The sequence below is a fragment of the Ictalurus punctatus genome, chromosome 7, assembly GCF_001660625.3.
Source record: "Ictalurus punctatus breed USDA103 chromosome 7, Coco_2.0, whole genome shotgun sequence".
NCBI lineage: Eukaryota > Metazoa > Chordata > Actinopteri > Siluriformes > Ictaluridae > Ictalurus > Ictalurus punctatus.
Window position 1 is genome coordinate 24,896,009 of NC_030422.2, and position 20,188 is coordinate 24,916,196.

At 39.3% G+C, this 20,188-nt stretch overlaps 2 protein-coding genes across 3 annotated transcripts; one reads left to right on the forward strand and one right to left on the reverse strand.

Moving 5' to 3' along the window:
- Positions 1–459: 459 nt before the first annotated feature.
- On the reverse strand, positions 460–5,247 carry c7h4orf48 (chromosome 7 C4orf48 homolog). The gene is made up of 4 exons (XM_017472572.3): positions 5,090–5,247; positions 4,724–4,842; positions 3,040–3,128; positions 460–1,410 (listed from the first exon to the last, which is right to left on the reverse strand). The coding sequence occupies exons 2-4, from the start codon at positions 4,821–4,823 to the stop codon at positions 1,339–1,341; spliced, it is 261 nt and encodes an 86-aa protein (XP_017328061.1). The 5' UTR covers positions 4,824–4,842; positions 5,090–5,247; the 3' UTR covers positions 460–1,338.
- Positions 5,248–8,233: 2,986 nt separating this feature from the next.
- nelfa (negative elongation factor complex member A) lies at positions 8,234–20,074 on the forward strand. 2 transcript variants are annotated; one of them, XM_053681926.1, is made up of 12 exons: positions 8,234–8,494; positions 13,492–13,663; positions 14,693–14,854; positions 14,993–15,082; positions 15,190–15,314; positions 15,509–15,578; positions 15,688–15,776; positions 15,932–16,043; positions 16,966–17,261; positions 17,365–17,464; positions 19,247–19,442; positions 19,473–20,074. In XM_053681926.1, the coding sequence occupies exons 1-11, from the start codon at positions 8,285–8,287 to the stop codon at positions 19,429–19,431; spliced, it is 1,611 nt and encodes a 536-aa protein (XP_053537901.1). In that variant the 5' UTR covers positions 8,234–8,284; the 3' UTR covers positions 19,432–19,442; positions 19,473–20,074. The 2 variants fall into 2 exon arrangements, with proteins under 2 accessions (XP_053537901.1, XP_017328063.1); XM_017472574.3 differs by having other exon boundaries at positions 8,235–8,494; positions 19,247–20,074.
- The last annotated feature ends 114 nt before the right edge of the window (positions 20,075–20,188 follow it).

Below are 20,188 nucleotides of genomic sequence, written 5' to 3' on the forward strand. Positions count from 1 at the left end.
GTAAAATGTAAAATAAATATGAAAAAAATGTGGGGAGCAAGCTGGGTTCGTAGTTTGCATGTTCTGCCCGTTCTTCAGGGATTTCCTCAGGGTACTCTGGTTTGCTCCTCCATTCTAAATACATCCGCTGTAGGCATTTCCATATTGTGTCCTTCGATAGGTTGGCACCCCATCCAGGGTGTCCCCCGCCTTGTGACCCCGAGTTCCCTGGGATAGGTTTGAGGATCCCTGCGACTCTGTGTAGGATAAGCGGTACAAAAAATGGCTGGATGGATGAAATAATGCATGCACAATACCCACATATCTAGCTACTGTACTCATCATCAGCGCTAACATCAGTTAGTGTTACTAAAACAACAGAACTATTCGAGCAGGAACAAAACCGTCACTGTACTTTTTCACGAGAGAACATTCCTGACATTAACGCGTGTGGATAAATAACACAATGAAAGTCAGCTCTCATCTTAGTGTTCAATGCTGTTTAATTTTGTTTCAGATACATTTAACTTTATAAATGAAAACTGTTTACGAATGACAAAAAAAAGTAGCATCAGGACATTACAGTTACTAACATTCTACATTGATAACCATTGCAGCTACATTCAATGAGCCACTGCTTTCTGACTCTCACAGCTCTGCAGATCTGTGTGATCTGTATTAATCCCAGCTACACACCAACATGATAATCAGGGATTTGATTGGCCTGATGGCGCTATAAAACAGCCGAACTAAACGTGTACTACATTTATCATGCCTTTTCTTTTCAATAAGTACAGATACAACACTCTCAGAACACTACCTTTCCTACACACTTTATACATCTGTGTTATAAAATGTCTTTAAAAGTATTATTTCTCTACAGATTTCTACAGGAAAATACATCTATCTGCTACATGTCTAATATTCGTCAGTCATATCTATTGTAATTGATTAAAAACGTACTACTAAAAGCCATAATAATGTGACATAAAGAAGCAGTAATATTGTGCAAATATTATTCCATACATTTGAATGTGAACTCTAACATAAAAAAAATGAAGAAATCAAGCTAGAAACATTACATATATAACCACAACATTTAATATAGGAACATAAAAATGTATGCTAAAGCACTAATATTCTGATTGGGATAGTATTGGCTCATACAGCTCTGCAACTTTAACATGCCGGTCTTGTGGTCTGTAGGACGTTTGCAAAACAGGTTGTTTAGACCACAGAGGAAAAGAAAATGTCGCATTTGGTTAGTGTTCATGTTTTTATATGAATAAGTATATAATTAGAAGGCGTGATGGGCTGAAAGATCTCCGGTGGCTCTGTAATGGCGCTCAGAGGCTGTGTTCAGTTTAAGGTGCTGATGGGCATGCAGTCACACAGCGCCCTCCTTTCAGCTCTCAGCACTAGATTCTCAGTCTGAAGAACAAAGCACACAGAGCGCACAGGTTAGCAACTGTTTTCAGTTAAAGTGCTGTTTTTGTGCTCTAGAAATCATTTTTCAACTTTCTATTGGTTAATAAGCATGGAACAGACAGGCGAGGTGATCACTACACATACTTACTCAGAAACTCACACACTGTCACACTGGATGTACTGAAATATATATTTATTTCAGGTTACAACAAAAATTTATCATCAAGGTAAACCAAATGTGCACTAACCGAGGAAGTGCACATTGCACAACGTAGAAATGCATGCTTCTTATTGGTAATACAAGGGAGATTTTAGTGAAGCACCCAAGAGGTCAAGGGTAACTCTGAAGGAGTTGAAGAAAACCACAACACAATTGGGTGATGCTGGGCTTTATGGAAGAATGATCAGTAGAATTATTTAGAAATGTTATAAGCCATTGCTGGGAAAAAAAAAAAAAGCCATATGAAATCCTGTTTAGAGTTTTCCAAGAGGCATTTGGAAAAAGGTTCTCTGGTCTGATGAGACCAAAACGGAATGTTTTAGACTTGGGTTTGTCCAAAAACCCAACAGTGCTTATAACCCTAATCATGTTGTACTGATGCTTTTCATTATCAGGGAATGGGAAACTGGTCGGGCAAGACGGATAGAGACAATCCTAGAAAAAAAAAACTGTTCCAGTCTACAAGACACTAGAGATTGTAGAGGAGGTTCGCTTTCTATCAGGACAACAACTCTAAAGAGTACTGCCAAAGTTACACTGGAGTGGTTCAAATCCAACAGGGTTGTTACAATAGCCCAGTCAGGGCCCAGACCGCAATCTGATTAATCTGTGGCAAGACTTGAAAAATTGCTGTTCACTAACAGTCTCTATCCAATCTGACAGAACATGAGCAATTTTGCCAAGAAGAAAGGGCAAAAATATAAGACATGCAAAACCGAGAAGATCCAAGAAGACTTCTACCGTCCTTCTAAGTACTGACCCAGGGACATGAACATAAGTCTAAGACTTCTAAGTACTGACCCAGGGACATGAACATAAGTCTAAGACTTCTAAGTACTGACCCAGGGACATGAATACTCCTGCAACCACAAATGTCAGCTTTTTGGTTTAATTAACCTTTGTGTCATGATGAAAAATATTTTGCACCTTTAAATGTTAGACACATTGTGTATAGCAAATGGTAAAAATTCCAATTAAGTCCATTTCATCTCAAGGTTGTTACATTACAAAATGGGGGAAACGTTCATGGGAAAGGTCTAACTTATTATAGGCACTATAGAGAGATAATTAGACTATTAAATTAGTAGGTTGGATAAGTATAGCTGATTAATAACTGATTAACTGTTGATTAAATGTCGGTTTTTCATGTAATTAGGTTAATATTATGACTTGAGGATCCCCAGTCATGTGAACCCACTATGCCCAGAGAAATTTTTTTATTACAAATAGATCATACCATACATGACTGGTGTGATGCATGATTTTCACTATCACTGTCAACCATGAAATGTTACAGTTACTATATTTTCCAAAACAGAGCATTTTTATACAGAATATTTAACAGATTTTTTAAATCACTGGTATTCAGGAAAACCTGAAACACTACCATCACTGGTTTATTGCTGACTTACCCGTGAGTCAAGGTTGAAGGCCGTCTTCTTCAGATCCTGCAATGCTCGCTGCATGAATTCAAACGCATGGCAGTCCACACACGGCCGACCTGACGCAGGAACAACGGCTCATCAACTCAACCAGGTTTGTCATATAACTCTTCTAATATTTCTCCATTTGCATGTAGATATATAACACTGGTTTCATTTTACCACTGGAACAGACTTTATAGGTTACTGAAGCAATGTCCAAATTAGCCCAATGTGGTACTCTCATTGGTACTCCCTAAAATGACTCCCTATTTTTTCTTTAAGTACATTAAGTTTATTGTACAGTTTAACACTCTATGTAGTGCTCTAGAATATATAATCAGGATTCAGATTTGGATATTACATCAATATTTTCTTGTACAGCTATAACAGTAGGATAATTGTAACCAATACCATAGGAGGGTTTTTGATTGCTCAGAAGGTGCTGATTATTTTCCATAGTAGCAGCTCTGACAGTATGTAATTCGAATGGCACCACTATCAGCAGGTAGTCGAACAGCATTATGGGTAATGTAGAAAACCATTCACCAATGTGAAAATCGACCAACATGGTGATGAAATAAAACAAACAAAATAAAAGTCAATTTCATTACAAAATAAAGCATGGATTAAATTGAAAAGCACATGTTAATTACAAAGATTAATCTGCAAGTCATTCAGAGTGGGTTTATCCTTTAAGTACTCTCTGAAATAATAGTATTAAACTGCATTGCTGGGGTGGGCCCGTCAAAGGCTACATCTTTTGCACCTTTAATATGTAATTAATAACAGGCAGACCATGCAGGTATATGAGAACAATGCACACTGGGGGGGGTGACGTGGCACAACATTAAGCCTCTGTCTTTGTGTATGAGCTGTTACTATAGGAACCATAACGTATTAGAACGAGAGCATTAATATAAACCTTTTGTTCGTGTTTGAGCCAGAACTACTCTCAGAGCCGTGCTGTAATACAAAAATAACGTGTGCCTCCTGACCAATCAGATTCCAGCATTCAACCGCACTGTGGTATACGTATCTTTAACCTGGAAATGTGGATGTAGTGTTCCTTTAATAATGACTTAAAAAGCTGCATGAATGGATTTTAAGCCATTTTTAGAGTAAAGCATTCAATGGTACAATAAATGCACCGTTCCGGGTAAATGATGCATCATAGCAAGGAAATGTCCAGTTTATATTACACCAGTCCTGAGCGTGTGTGAACCATTTAAAATTAGGACTGGAAGTAGCTGTTGTTGTGGAAGAATGATCCACACATATACAACATAAAGGAAACATTAAGTACGTTTTCCATCTTCATCCCTGCTGAAATAAAACCCAACAGAAACCCTCATAAAATGTGTAATGGTTTTAATGGGAATTACATGGGTTTTAATGGAAACTGTAATAGTCAATGTGGTTCTCTGGTAATTTCTTGCCTTCTACTGGTAGCATGTTGCGTCTAGTGGATACCATTATGGACTATTAATGATAATGGTTTTAATGGATATCTGATGGTCTGTAATGGTATTTGTAGTGGAAGCCATTTGAATTTGTGTTGGGGTTTTTCAGCAGGGATGTTATGTCATAATACAAGAATTCTTATCTTCTCTTTTCATGAACACATACATATAGAGGCAGTGAGAAAAAGAGGATTTCTTCATGGATATCTTACTCTCAGCGGGAATAACAGTGCCAGAGTCCGGCTCTGCGTTCATCAGCTGAACCGCCAGCAGCATCAGCAACACTGGAGCCAAAACACAGCTCGACCTCATCCTGTCTCTCACCAGCGGCCTACAAAACACACAACACTCAAAACCCAAACACTTTCACGCCTTATTAATCCACGAACTGAAAGACAGCATCCATCTAATCCGGACAAGATGCAGACTCATACTGGTGAACCATTACACAAACCTGTCCTACTACATACAGATATATGCGGCAGATACGAACGCTACTTAATTATTAACTCTACACATACTAAGGTTACTTTCTTTTTATTTATTTTTTAAAACTGAAAGAGACCAGAGATACCAACCAACCACACGGAATGAATGCTGCACTTCAGCTGTCTGTGTATAAAGATGCTCCAGCTGTCTCTTCTGCAAACCTACAGGACAATATGGAGCCCTATGTTTTATTCAAAAGAATGGTGGCGTCCTGCGCTCTGATTCGTCCGTTGTGGTCACGTGGGTGGCAGCGACATCCCGCCCATCTTGGTGCTGAGTCTGTTCCGCTTGTTCAGCTGTAATAATAATATTATAAAATAAATGACTGGGGCTTGTACTGTGGATGAGACACACCATCTAAAATGAATAATAAAGAGATTCAGAAACGCGTTATTTTAACAAAGAAATTGTATATTTGTGAGGTTTTCTGTAAGGAGAGATTTATTTAACATTTACAGTATATGAGCCTCTAGTGGCATCCTTTGTGGGTTTTTTTGTGTGTGTTTTTGTTTTTTTAACAGCAAGACGTAGAGATGTTCCTTTAAGTTTTTCACTACATTTTGGGGGTCTTACAGATGTTTATATGAACTAACCTGTTTCACAGGTGTTCCTCAATCTTAAATGTAATTAGAAATGGATAAAAAAAAGTAGATGTGTTGTTCTTACATTTTTTTTTAATGCTATGAGTATATTAACTTATATAAAACAATATATTTAAAATAGGTAGTGGTATAAGAGGAAGATAAAACACTTCAGGAAAACTGCTTTTGGAAATTAATGAACTTTGGGGTGATACCACCATGTTGTTGATTTTGTTTTTCCTATAACAGCACAATAAATATAATGTTAAACTTCCACTTTAATATCATCATCACAGGAATAGCCATGGTGTGAATACTGTAAATACTATTCATAATCCTTAGCCTACAGTTCATCTTCCTAAAATCTTTATACTTTAAATGTATGACTCATTTATGGCAAAAAAATATTTTTTGATTCTATTTTTTAAACATGTATAGCGTTTGTGCCATGAGGGGTCAAATGAATGTACTTGTGTTGTTTTTATGTAATTGTGTAGATACATAATATACACATAATATCTTGAATATTTAATATTCAAGATTCTGCACTATTTCTATGTCCCTAATTAATTGAAAGCAAATTAGTGATACTGACCATGTTAACTGCTTTGTACAAAAGGTCAGATTTTCCTCACACCAAATCTCTTTTATTGAAGAAAAAAGCCACAGTAAAATCAAGTATCACTGTCTGGCGTTTAATTACAAAATAAAAGCCCTCCAAAACTCATGTATGTGTTTTTTTGTCTACGCATCTAGAAACCCATAAAAGGAAAACTCCTTTATTCCACAGACCAGTTTCACCTCAGGATGATAGTACACCTTCTCACAGTGCCACTGACAGAATGACAAGACATTCTGATGGATGTTGAATTTCACATTTAAAAATGCTTAATGCCATTTACATTTGCTTTTCTTATCTAGTCCATTTTGTTTGTTATACTGAAAGGTCAAAACTATCTTTATTACAGGGACACAGATGGAAAGTATCAACAGTAATTATGTATGTATATATATATATATATATATATATATATATATATATATATATATATATGTGTGTGTGTGTGTGTGTGTGTGTGTGTGTGTGTGTGTGTGTGTGTGTGTGTGTGAATTCATTTGATTGTCTGGTTGTTGTGACTTAACCTGAAAAACAGGAAAATACATTTTATAATTACTCATAAATGACAGAAAACACAGCAAACATACATGAGTTTTGGAGGGCTCTTATTTTGTAATTCAATATCAGACAGTCCTGAAATGGTATAAGTGACACTGTGAGAAGGTGTATTATCATCCTGAAATTCATCTGTGGAATCAAGGAGTTTTATTTTTATGGGTATTTAAATGTATAGACAAAACAACACATATATAAGTAACATGTGATTACATCTCCAGTCGTATATCTATCATGTTGTGTATTTATGCTTAAACAGGTTGATGTGTACGAAAGAAACAATAGCACATTCAGTACAATAAACAAGAAGGTGTAATATTATTCTGAGGTGAAATTAATCTAGTCTGTGGAAACAAGTAGTTTATTCAAGGCCTTGATGCGCACATACAAGACCTTGCCTGGAACAGCACCACCCTACCTCAACACTCTCCTTGAGGTTTATGTTCCCTCACGCAATCTGTGATCAGTTAACAACCGACACTTAGTAGTGCCTGCTCAGCGTGGCTCAAGGTCCCTTTCCAGAACCTTCACACTAACTGTCCCTCAGTGGTGGAATGAACTTCCAACCTCAATCTGGACCACAGAATCTGTCACTATCTTCAAAAAACAGCTAAAGACCCACCTCTTCCGTGAACAATTAACTAACCCCTAAATATCCAACCCCACATTATCCTTACAATAAATACAATAAATATAATAAATACAATAAATAAATAACTTACTCTGGCTCTTACACCTCTAATCTGCACAATTTTCCTTTTGTAGAACTCAGTTAATAAATCTTGTATGGTAGCACTACTTGTATTGTTCTCCGCTTGATATATCGCTTTGCTTGTGTTTCCTCATTTGTAAATCGCTTTGGATAAAAGCGTCTGCTAAACGAATGAATGTAAATGTAGTCTCCTTTTAATATAAATCTGAATTCACAGACAAAACCGCATAGACAGAGAGATAGAACAATAGATAGAATGATAGATAGATGAACGATAGATAGAACATAGAACAATAGATAGATAGATAGATAGATAGATAGATAGATAGATAGATAGATAGATACATTAATGTTTGACAGACAGACTGGCTGAATAATGTCGTAAAAAAAATCTTTCCAGCAGAAGTCCAAAAACCTCAGAGAAAGAAAGAAAGAGAGCGAGAGAGAGAGAGAGAGCGAGAGAGAGAGAGGGAGAGAGAGAGAGATGGGGGGAGGGGGGGGGTTGTGGATGTCAAAATAATCAAACTTTATTGAAACAATCGACAGTCTGCAGAAAGTCTGAATTCTACACACACAAACATGTCTTTATATACTTTTCTGAAACAGTAAACTTTATCTGTAGGAGGGGTATTAATCTCCCCTAAGATTATGGGACACAAACCCCACAAATTTATGAGAAATTATTATTTACAATACTACACACAGTGGAAATAGGTTTTTTTGTGTGTGTGTGTGTGTGTGTGCGTGTGTGCGCGCGTGCGTGTGCTTTTAGGTAGTCTGTTAAAATGCCGGAACTAATTATTCGCCTTTTTCCAAGATGGCGTCGATGAGGGACAGCGACACCGGCCTGTGGCTTCACAACAAACTCGGCTCTACGGACGAGTTGTGGACGCCTTCGAGCATCGGCTCTCTGCTCACCGTGTCGGTTATCGACAACATCCGACTGTGTTTCTCCAATTTATCTCCTCCGGTGAAGCTGAAACTGCTGCTCGGCATGCTGCATCTCCCGCGCAGGACTGTGGACGAGGTGGGGCTGAGGTTATACTGTGGCCCAATCCCAAACGCCTCAACATGTAACACTGTAGTGCACTACCTAGGGCGTACCAGCCTTTACGTACTGCCTGCGTAGTGCACTTGCGTAGGGAATAGCGTTGCGTTTGGGATTGGACTAAGGGTCTTAGGAGCTGTAGCAGGATTAGCCAGGTGCAAGAGTTGCTATTTAGTTTGCAACAAAAATAGATGATAAAATAATATAGATATCTAGGGCGGTGTGAGGATCAGTGCAGTTCAGCAAACAGCAATAAATGTTCATGCATTTATTAACACAAAGCAAAATAATAATAAAAAGTAGAAAAGGATAAAGTTTGGTCAGCAGTCGAGGCTAACAAGCTAAAGTGGCTAAACTAGTCAGAGAAGCATATGGTTTTTGTATTGTATAAAGTCACCGGTGCGGTTTGTGATGTGGAATTGATTTCCTGCACCGTTTCTTGTAATAAGTTGTGAACAGTGTTGTAGTTAATGATGAAATGAACGTGATGCTGTCGGTTGGTTAGTAACAAGCCGAAACTTGGCGCTTCAGTGAGGCTGATGGAGTTGGGCGGAGTTTTCCTCTTACACTTTCAACACTGCTTCTGGACAAACTCTTCACTTTTACTTTTTCATTACCGGCATTTTAATTCGGTCGCACTTTGGACTATAATACTATTCATTTAGTTAATTCTGGACGTGTTGTATATATTGTTTACTGCAGCCGTGTTAAGTAGTGACTTTGTTGTTATAGGTTCATTGGCCACGCCCCCTTTATTGAAGAATTGTGTTAATTTCAAGTCCTCATGAAATCAAAATTGAAGCTTCGTGACTTTTAGTAGGAATATGTTCGGTTTATATATATATATATATATATATATATATATATATATATATATATATATATATATAAAAGCTAGTGTGAGTCAAAACAATGCCAGAAAGATATGAGTTGAAAATGTACAGTCTCTCTGTACCACCGAAACGGATCTACAGTTTTGATGACATCATTCTGCACTTCAGCTTCACGTCAGATTTTCTGTCCAATCAAATGCTTGGTAGAATCTGATGCGTCTTGCCTCCGGCTTTCATTTTTTTAAAAATCACCTTGCTGTTTTTGAGCGAGAGAAATCATATCAGCGAGCATGTGTCGTAAATAAACGCGTTTGACTTTTTGAGTGTGCGTGTTTTATTCGGTTTTCCTACTGTAAGTTGGTTAAGAAGGAAATGGCTTCATTCACGTTACTGCTCGGACTCGCGTCCGTGATGCTAAATGCCAAGTACAGCTTAGCTCATGCTGTGAGGTAACGCTATTGGTGATTTAAAAATGTGGAGGAGCCACTCGATCTGTCCCGACCTGACTTCCTGTTTCAGTGGAAATGATGTCAACACATCAAATAACGCTGCATGTTTTAAGGCACTTGCACACGCAACTTACTTAAATATGAAATTACCATTGCAAAGCTTTTCTGGTCAAGTTTAGGATATGTACACACCTTAATCACACTAATAACCTTGTGTGGGAGTTTTCACCGCATTTTGTGACAGGACACGTACACACACGGCAGTGCTCAACCGTTTGACGGCAAACAAGAGAGCAGGCCGCATCCGAAACCACGTACTTACCTACTATATAGTGGGTGAAATACGTGTATTTCTATATACTATATAGTAGGTAAGTACGCGGTTTTGGACGCAGCCCACAGCTTCAAGCAGTCGTCTATTTGCACATACAGCATGATAAATGATTAACTGCACTTGAAGCTTTCATAAAATTAAAAATGAAACACCCAAAACTGTATACGGTACCATAACGAAGACCAACTGTCTGTCACGTGAAATTCTGGAGGGACCGTCGGACGGCGTGGCACGGTTGATCTATGTTCTTTAACATGTAAAACGGGTACATGAAAGGAATATACTAAAAGCGACTCATGTAAACACCTTAATCACTATATTGCCTTATTCAGAATAAGGTCAATAATTAGATTGAGATTAGACTGCTGTCCATGTAAACATAGTCACTGACAGTCATGACAGGTGATTACACAGGGACATAAACGCCCTAGATCTGATCACCATTTGGACTGAGATTTTTTTTTGCCCATTCCGGTGAAGTCAGCAGTGATTGAAAAAGCACATGTCCCCAATGAAATGAACGCAGAAGATGGATTACTCCATCATGCTGTCCTTTGGGGAGAAAGTAAAAGTAGATAGATAGACTAAGTAGAACATTTCCACTCAAACTACAAATTACACAAGAACACAGAGCTGTAAGTTTAGTGGTTTTTTGTTTTTTTTGTTTTTTTTTTTGTTTTGAATGGAGGGTTTGGGCCTATAACCTCTATTTACTGTGTTTGCTCTTCATGCAAGATTATACCCAATGGACATATAAAGAATTAGGCAGTGTGAAGGCACTGTGCTTTAACTTGTGTCCTCTATTTATGTGCATGATCTGTGTTGTGTCAGTAGCAGCGTTAACTACACGAGGGGATCTGGTTGTTGAATTGATAGATCGGTCAAATCTGTAAACCGAAGCTGCCTTCATGTGCTCCTCAGAGGTCCTGTTTCCAACGTGTGAAATTGTAGTTATGAAGTGCTCCTTAAAATGTTGACATCCCACTAGGTAGCTAGCTTTATCTCTTTATTGTGAAAATTACATAGTGCAACCATTTGATACAGATGTAGACCAGTGTCTGTGTGATGGTGTAGAGTGTACAGTCCAGAGACGGGAGCTGTACTGTCCAGTAGTGTCTAATTTTCCTGTTTAGTGAGCATGCACTGACCTACACAGTATTTACTAAGGCTGGGCGATATATCGATATGGTGATAAATTATTACACGATATACTTTTCTGAGATATTGTTGGTATGTATTTTTTATTTTATTTTTAATAATTACAAATTAAATGGTACTGAACGGATGCTGTTGATTTGATGTAATTTTTAAAAACTTTTAATCTTTGTCTTTATAGCAATGAAAGATAAGTATTGACAAACTCAGTTTAAGAAACTATTCCTTGACCATTCCTCTGGTGTGAGAAAAATGAAAGAGCAGTAACATAACATAACACAATTCGGTTTTTAAAACTGTTTCCAAAGTTCCCAGTTGTATTCACTGCATGTGACAGTCAGGTGCGACTTTTAGGTTGACGGCTTGCATTTAGACGACTTCCAATAGCACATGACTGGAATGTAGCAGCATTTTAATAACAGAATACATTCTGAGTTCTTCTGTTTTTGTGTATATCTCATACTGAATTGTTTCAGAAGTGAAAACAAAATCTAAGATAAAACCAAGGCAAACTGAGTAAACACAATACAGTTTTTAAATGATAATGTTCTTTATTGAAGAAAGAAAGTGATCCAATGCCAACTGGGCCTGTGTGAAAATGTATTTGCCCCCGTAGTTACTAATTCCCCGAATCACTGAAACTGCATTCATAATGGGTTTCAGCTGGACTAGACACAACCAGACCTGATTACTGCAAACACTGTTCAATCAAATTAACACTTAAATAGAACTTTTTCAACAGCATGAAGTTGGTCAAAAGGTCTTACACAGTAACACACTATGCCAAAAATTGAAAGAAAGTGCAGTAGTGATGAGGAAGAAACTGACTGAAATGCATCAGTCTGGGAAGGGTTACAAAGCTATTTTAAAGGCTCTGGGACTCCAAAGAACCACAGTGTGGGCCATTATCTCCAAATAGAAAAACTCGGCACAGTAGTGAACCTTCCCAGAAGTGGCCGACCTTCCAAAATTCCTCCAAGAGCACAGCAATTACTCATCCAGAAAGTCTCAGTAGAGCCAAGGACAACAGTGAAGGGCCTACAGGCCTCTCTTGCACCAATGAAGGTCAGTGTTCATGACCCCACTATCAGAAAGAGACTGTGCAAAAATGGCATCCATGGAAGAGTGGTGAGGCGAAAACCACTGGTAACCCGGAAGAGCATTAAGGCTCGTCTGAATTTTGCCAAAACACACCTTGATGATCCTGGGAGGATGTTCTGTGGATTGATGAGTTGAAAGTGGAACTGTTTAGAAGACAGGGGTCCCGTTACATCTGGCGTTAACCAAACACAGAATTCCACAAAAAGAACATCATACCTACGGTCAAGCATGGTGGTGGTAGTGTGATGGTGTGGGGATGCTTTGCTGTTTCAGGGCCTGGACAACTTGCAATAATTGAGGGAAACATGAATTCTGCTCTCTACCAGAAAATCCTAAAGGAGAATGTCCGGTTTTCAGTCTGTAAGTTGAAACTCAAGCACAACTGGATTATGCAGCAAGACAATGATCCAAAGCATATGAGTAAGTCCTAGTCCTAGAAGGAAGTTATCGGAAGTGTTTGGTTGCAGTTATTGCTACTAAAGGTGGCACAAACACATTTTAAGTTTAAGGGGGGCAATTCGTTTTCCACATTGGTGATGTGTGATTGCTTCAATAAAAAAAAATCTAAATAAAAAACTGTTGTGTGTTTACTCGGATTACCTTTGTTTTATGTCGTATTTCATTTGAACTAACGTTCAATGAAAGATTTCACGTGGAAAATAGGGCCAGCTGATGAGCATGTCAAGGCAGCAGTATATGTGATTATGCTATCAGTGAGGTGTATCCTGGGTTTTATACAGTGTTAATGCAATCACGATTAAAAAAAATAGCGGGAGTAATTGCCTACATCAGCTCACCTATGGGTTTAATCAGAGCTACTGTCATTTGCAGCTGAAAGTAATGTCACTAACAAATTGTTGACGTTCGGAAACTGTTTAACTGAACTGTTCAGCTATGTGTAATTAATTATAAGTGCTTATAGCAAAGTGGGAAATATGAGAACAACATGATGTCATAGACGCGGTCACAAGGCATGTTTACACGCATGATCATTTATCATCTGATAATCTGCGGCAGATTACTTCCATCTGTTGTGATGAGTTTAATAACGTAAACTTGAAACAGTGAAGCAATCCTGATTTCTGATCCGTTTGTCCTTCTCAGATGAAGGATGCTCTGTCAGAAATCATTCAGTTGGCCACAGTGGACTCCGAGCCCTGGGTGCTGATGGTGGCCGACATCCTCAAGTCCTTCCCAGAGACGGGTTCTCTCAATCTGGACCTGGAGGAGCAGAACCCCAACGTGCAGGACATCCTGGGAGAGCTGAGAGAAAAAGGTCAGCACGTTCATGAAATGAAAGGTCATCACGTGATTTCCATCGACTGTACTGTTCGGTTCCTTTCACAGTGTGTAAACTTACCTCAAATGTAGGCATGTTTTTTTGTGCTTAAAGTTTGCTTCTCTAGATTTGCACTAGAGCTCTGAGGCTAATATTGCTAACGAGTAAGAAAAACGGAAAAGCTTAAATGCTTGCCTCAGGAGACACAGTGTGGCTCAGTAACACCATTAGCACATTTCATCGAATAGAAGTAGTCGTCTCAAAGGATGGTGTACACCATTGCTATTGAATCCTCAAATCTGATTGGTCAGAAGGCGTTGATTAATTTCCCATAACTGCAGCTCTGATCGTAGTGTCGGCTGTAAAGTCAAAGCAGAGGTTTATATGAATGCACTCATTTTTCCTCTACTATTATGTGAGTAATAGTTGATGTAGTGGTGTTCCTTTCAATTTTTCACTATGTGAGAGTCTTCAGGACAGGGAAGCGTGCACGTTTGTGGTTTCTCAGTCAAATGAAAAACTGTTTTTGTGTCTTATTCACATCAAGAAGGAGAAAAAAACAGAGGGAGGTGGGTGAGGAAACGACTGTTTATATAGCTGCTAGGTGATAACGGGGCCTAATTAGTTTCATAGACATTCCACAACGTTAAAAGTAACTATAAATGGGGGGGGGAAATGTATACTTATTTAGTAATTTTTTAAAAATTGTTGGCAAATTGCTGTGGTATAAGAGGAATAAAATACTTCAGCATGTTTTGTGATTGGAAAACAACAGGCCATATCACACCATCCTGTCGCTGATTATTTTCCAGCACACTCTGTAGTGTTTTATTCCTAATTAAACTATGTGTTGAGTTGAAGCTATATTCTAATTTTAATCATTTTACATTTACAATCCCACAATGCACCACATAACCCGTGGAGCATCCATTGTGTAAATTTCATCTTTAGCTGAAGCGTTTATCTAAATTGCAGACTTATCGTTTGTGACGCTGTGTTGAGCCTGTGTTCGCTTTCACCTTGCAGTGAGTGAGTGCGAGGCGTCGGCCATGCTGCCTCTTGAGTGTCAGTATCTGAATAAGAGTGCTTTGACCACGCTGGTGGGTCCCCTCACACCTCCCATCAAACACTTCCAGCTCAAGAGAAAACCCAAAAGTGCTACACTGAGAGCTGAGCTCCTCCAGAAGTGTAAGTGTTAGTGTGTGTGTGTGTGTGTGTGTGTGTGTGTGTGTGTACATCAGAGTAATGGCTTCATTCAGTGTAATATGTGTTAATAACCGAATTTAGGATCTAGGATCTCTGAGCGTTTGTGTATTCATCTTGCAGCCACAGAAACCGCACAGCAGCTGAAGAAAACCGCAGGAGTGCCTTTCCACGCTAAAGGACGAGGTCTCGTCAAGAAGATCGACACTACAAGTGAGTTAGATAACACGATGTCGAGCTTTCTGCTGTTCTTGTGCACTCTTAAGTCTGCCACGTGCACACACACAGAATGAACTAATGTTCTTCAACTTCCACATCAGCGCCGCTGAAGGGGATTCCCAAAGCTCCGTTCCGCAGCCCCACCGCACCCAGCATGTTCCCTTCCAGTAACAGGGCACCCATCACCCCGACTCGCACGCCGCTGCGCAAAGAGAGAGGGGTCAAGGTAAAGGCTTCACCACACGCCCACCACTTCTCCAGCAGCTGTTTGCACATTTGGTTCTCTACACATAATGTTGGCCATGCCGCTGGATGAACGCCAATGTTTACTGAGCATCAAGAGCAATACATCACGTAGAAGATGAAACTTCCTCTGCTTGTTGTGTTTATCATAAGCTGTCTTCTTCAATCTCCTTTTAGTTATTAGACATCTCAGAGTTGGACATGGTCGGAGCAGGCAGAGAAGCAAAGAGGAGAAGAAAGACACTGGGTACTTCAGAGTTGTAGTACTTAAAGCACTTTACTGTGAGCAGCTGTTGGATTTGTAGTTTTCTCCTCTTCTTCTTTTTTTTGACAACCACTTCCTGTTCCCCTCTCAGACACTGAAGCAGGAGAGAAGGTGGCCAAAGAGGAGGCAGTGGTGGAGAACGCAACCCCCGACTATGCTGCTGGTCTGGTATCTGCACAGGTGTGTAATAAATGAGCGAAAAATAAACATCTTTGTAAATGTCAAGTATGATACAGACTATATCTTGTCATTCAGCCACCTAAGTTTGCTGTAATATAGATTTGTGCTATATATGATTTAGTATGAATAATTAAATCCACTGATTTGTTTGTCAGAAATTGGGGTCATTGAACAACGAGAGCGCGCTACCGTCGACCAGCTACCTCCCAGCCACGCCCAGCATGGTGCCCTCCTCCTCTTACATTCCCAGCTCAGAGACGCAGCAGGGTGAGACGCAGCACCATCACCTAATACAGCTGTTATTATACTGATGCAGCTGTGTGATGCAGACTAATGTATTGGGTCCAGTGAGGGCAAACAGTGGACAACTTGCATTACACATTTTTTTAAGATGTCATTTGAAAGGAAGGAATGTGATATTATTGCGAAAATAAAGAAATAAACAAACAAACATGATGTAAAATGGGCAATATGGTAAATATATCGTGTTATTCAAAGACATTTTGCCTAGCAAACTGTATTAGGATGGGCACATTTTAAAATACAAAGATTATATAAATAATATATCTCAACATGTAATTGATTTTTATCATGTTTTTATATAATGTCAGGGGGAAAAAATAATACAAGTAAGCCATAATCCAAGGCTAGGTGTGCGTTACATGATTTTAACGCGTGACGTGGAGGAAAAGAACCTGACGTGAAGCGGAGTGCGTTAAAATGGTGTAACGCACACCTGGCCGTGGATTATCCCTCTTCTACCATGGTCACTTGCCAGCAATTGACAAGTTAAAGCTATCGTTGTTGTTTGCAGCACAAAATTTGACTTAAGTAACGGTTAATTTTCATTAGTTATTTTATAGACGGGTCGTTAGATCTAGAATTCTGCCCTCTCTATATCATACACAGAAATAAAGTAGAGTTTTAACTACTATGAGGAGCTGTGACTGTATGTTACTATGGTTACAACTGTGTATAGGCAGCGCATTTATTTAGAACTTTATTTATTAAACTGACTGGACAAACTTGTGCATTGTACGGCTTGAACACACACCTTCCAGCCAATAAGAATTGAGTATTCAGACAGACCGGGGTATAATCGGTGTTCTTCAACTTTTGTGACTTTATTTGAAAGGCATCGTTATAACATATGAATAATCATTATTTTTTTGTGCCTGCTTTCCTTTAGCCAGCACAGGTGCTACAAACCGGCAGCCCGAGGAATCGACGGCAAGCGGCGCCGCAGCCTCGACGCTCCCGGGTCAGTTTAAACAGAGAGCGCCCATGTACAACGCCAGCACTGCCAGTCCCACAGCTCCCACCTCTCCCACCACGCCCGCCAGCACACCCCACAACAACACCCCTCCCACCGCCGCCACTGCAACACAACCGGACACGGCCACGCCTCCATCCACCACCGCAGCTCAAGCCACGCCCACGCCTGCCCCCCAGCAACCTCAGCCCAAAAAGAATCTATCGCTCACGGTAATGACAGCATACTCCACTGATCTTACACTCTCCAAGGCCTTTCTCAGAGTTTCACCTTCTCTTAATTCGTCTTTGTTTTTGTTTTTTTTAATCACTACAGAGAGAACAGATGTACGCCGCACAGGAAATGTTTAAGACTGCAAACAAAGTCACCCGACCCGAGAAAGCTCTTATCCTGGGCTTCATGGCAGGATCGAGAGGTACTGTAACCAGGAACATGCGTTGTATATTCTTTCCTTTATCACCTTTTACACTCTCGTGCTAATATATATGCATATATTCACATTCCGCTACAATAACTGAAACCCAGCTACACTAATTAACAATAAATAAATAAACTAACACCTGAAGTAGATCTGTTAATAAATAGATCCTCAGCCCTCAGCTTGAGAGATGAACTCCATAAAATCTCAGTTCGCTGTTGGATGAATAATTCAATGTTGCACAAGCATCGTAGGCATCACAGCAATAAATAAAGCACATAATTAGCATGCCAAATACTTTCCTATATTTCAGGCTCAATACAAAATATGAGGAATGCTGTATGTGTAAATACCCACTAGGTGGTGGTATATCTCCATAAATGATGCTGACTGTTGAGTGTTTTAACTATGCAGATAACCATGACTAATTGTCATATTTTTCAAATAAAAATAATTTGAATATAACCACACTTTTTTAAAAATCATAACCTGACATGACCTGCATATAGAATTACAAATATGCTTTTATATCCATGTAGCATTGGTGATTTGTTGATCTAAAATAATCACTGTTATTTATTGATGACCAAACATTAACAACAAAGTCCAAGGAGAAATCCAGAGTGTGCACAACAGCTTACTCCCTAACTATAAAATATTAACAGCAGACACATGCAGTGTAGCTTCCAAATGAACAATATGTGCCGGTGTGATAAATGGGGAAACGTATGGCCGAAAAATCGGCTTGCCTGATCTATTCCCGTAAGGATGATATACTAGCTTGGTCGTCTATGCCAAATCCCCGTAAGGCCGATATAGCGGCTTTACAGTGTAAACGTTATCCCTGTAAGGCCGGTTGATGACGTCACGACGTGATTACGTTATTATGCCGGCATTACGATGAAGATCCAAGCGTGAATATTGGTGTAATAGTAGAAGTGAACTAAAAATGCCAAAGCGAAAAGCTAATCGTGTTCCAGCTAAAGTTACACCTACAGTGAATTTGGGTACATCTAAAACAGTGAAAAAAAGAAAACGTACACAGTTACACAGGCGAGAGCGAGGATTCTAGATAGTGACAGCAGTGAAAGTTCAGGCGATGTTGAAACCGAAACTGATAGAGACGCAAACTCTCCTGATTCAGACCCTGCTCCGTCTTCATCTTCAGCATCAACCAGTGCGACTGACACTGCAGGGGTCCGGAGTCATAACGGGACAATTTCTGTGCATTCGTGAAAACACTACCTGCTGGTCTGATTATCACCAGAAACTTGACTTTTGGCGCTAAAATGCATTTATTTATTTATTATTTATAAAGGCATTGACCACGCTGATACTCGTATGGTACTTCTAAATGAGCAGAAGGATTTTATCGAGCATTTTTCGTAATTTCTCTAGTTAAGAATTGTGCTCTAAGTTTAGTAAAAACACTGAACTGCTTCATTTTCAAAGTAATATTACACAAATACATTATTATAAGTTGTTTCAAGGCCTAAAAATGTTCAAATTAAAATGTTGATTTTGGCCGAGGAACTCAGGGTTGGCGTGCTGTATCTCTGGGGAATATAGGCTTATGTTTCTCTGGGGAATATAGGCATAATACTGTGGGTAACTTGGGGGTAAGAGGGTTAAGATTAATAGAAACTGATTGTAGTACATATGCAGTATTTATATACATTAGATCGCAATATGTGATTTCGACACACCGTGTAGGAGTGGTGTCTGTCCTGGGAGCTTGACGTGTACACGTCCAAACTTGTCTCGTTCTCACTCTTACAGAGAACCCATGTCCGGAGCAGGGTGACATCATCCAGATCAAGCTGAGCGAGCACACAGAGCTTCTTCCTAAAGCGGACGGTACAGGCAGTACTACCATGCTGGTGGACACGGTGTTTGAGATGAACTACTCCACAGGCCAGTGGACCCGCCTCAAAAAATACAAACCCATCACCAATGCATCCTGAGGAGCTGGAAAACACACACACACACACACACACACACACACACACACACACACACACACATACATACACACATCAATCACATTGTCTTTTGAAGAAGGCAACACACACACATCATATATTTGATCTGAGAAACACACACACACACACACACACACAGAGTATCTGGGCCAAAACGACAGACTAAGAAACTGTCTTGATGGTAAAGTCGTGTTTAAGCGGAGTGAGGTGGACTTCTTATTTTGCTAAGCTCACTTCCTGTCTATGTTCCTGTATTGCCAAAAGTCAGGGAACTACTTTCTACATATATATATTTTTTTTGTTTTCTGGTTTGTAATACGTTCTTTAATTATCATTGCCCGGTTGTTGAAGATGGGTTGGAATAGAGGTGGGGTTGTTGCTCCGGGACGTTTTTAGCTTCTTTGATTGACCCCTGTATGTTTGGCCTTACACGCCGTTACATGTTCCAAAACACACAAACATGTCCATCTGTTTCAATGTGAGAAAATGAGAAAATAATTACATTTGCAAAAAAGAAAAAAAAAGATAAACCATAGGTTGTTTGCTGGTTAGATATTTTTGGAGAATGATTGTTTGTTCTTCAGTCATCAGGAGAAGGAAAGAAATAAATCGATCCATGTCCGGACCAGAAAGCGTGTGTTCGCTGATTTTAACGTGTACCTGAATTATCGTTTTAGTTTGAAGCTTTAAAGGAGCGGTTTGTAATTTTAATGCCTTCTGCCTATGCAAAGGGATTGAA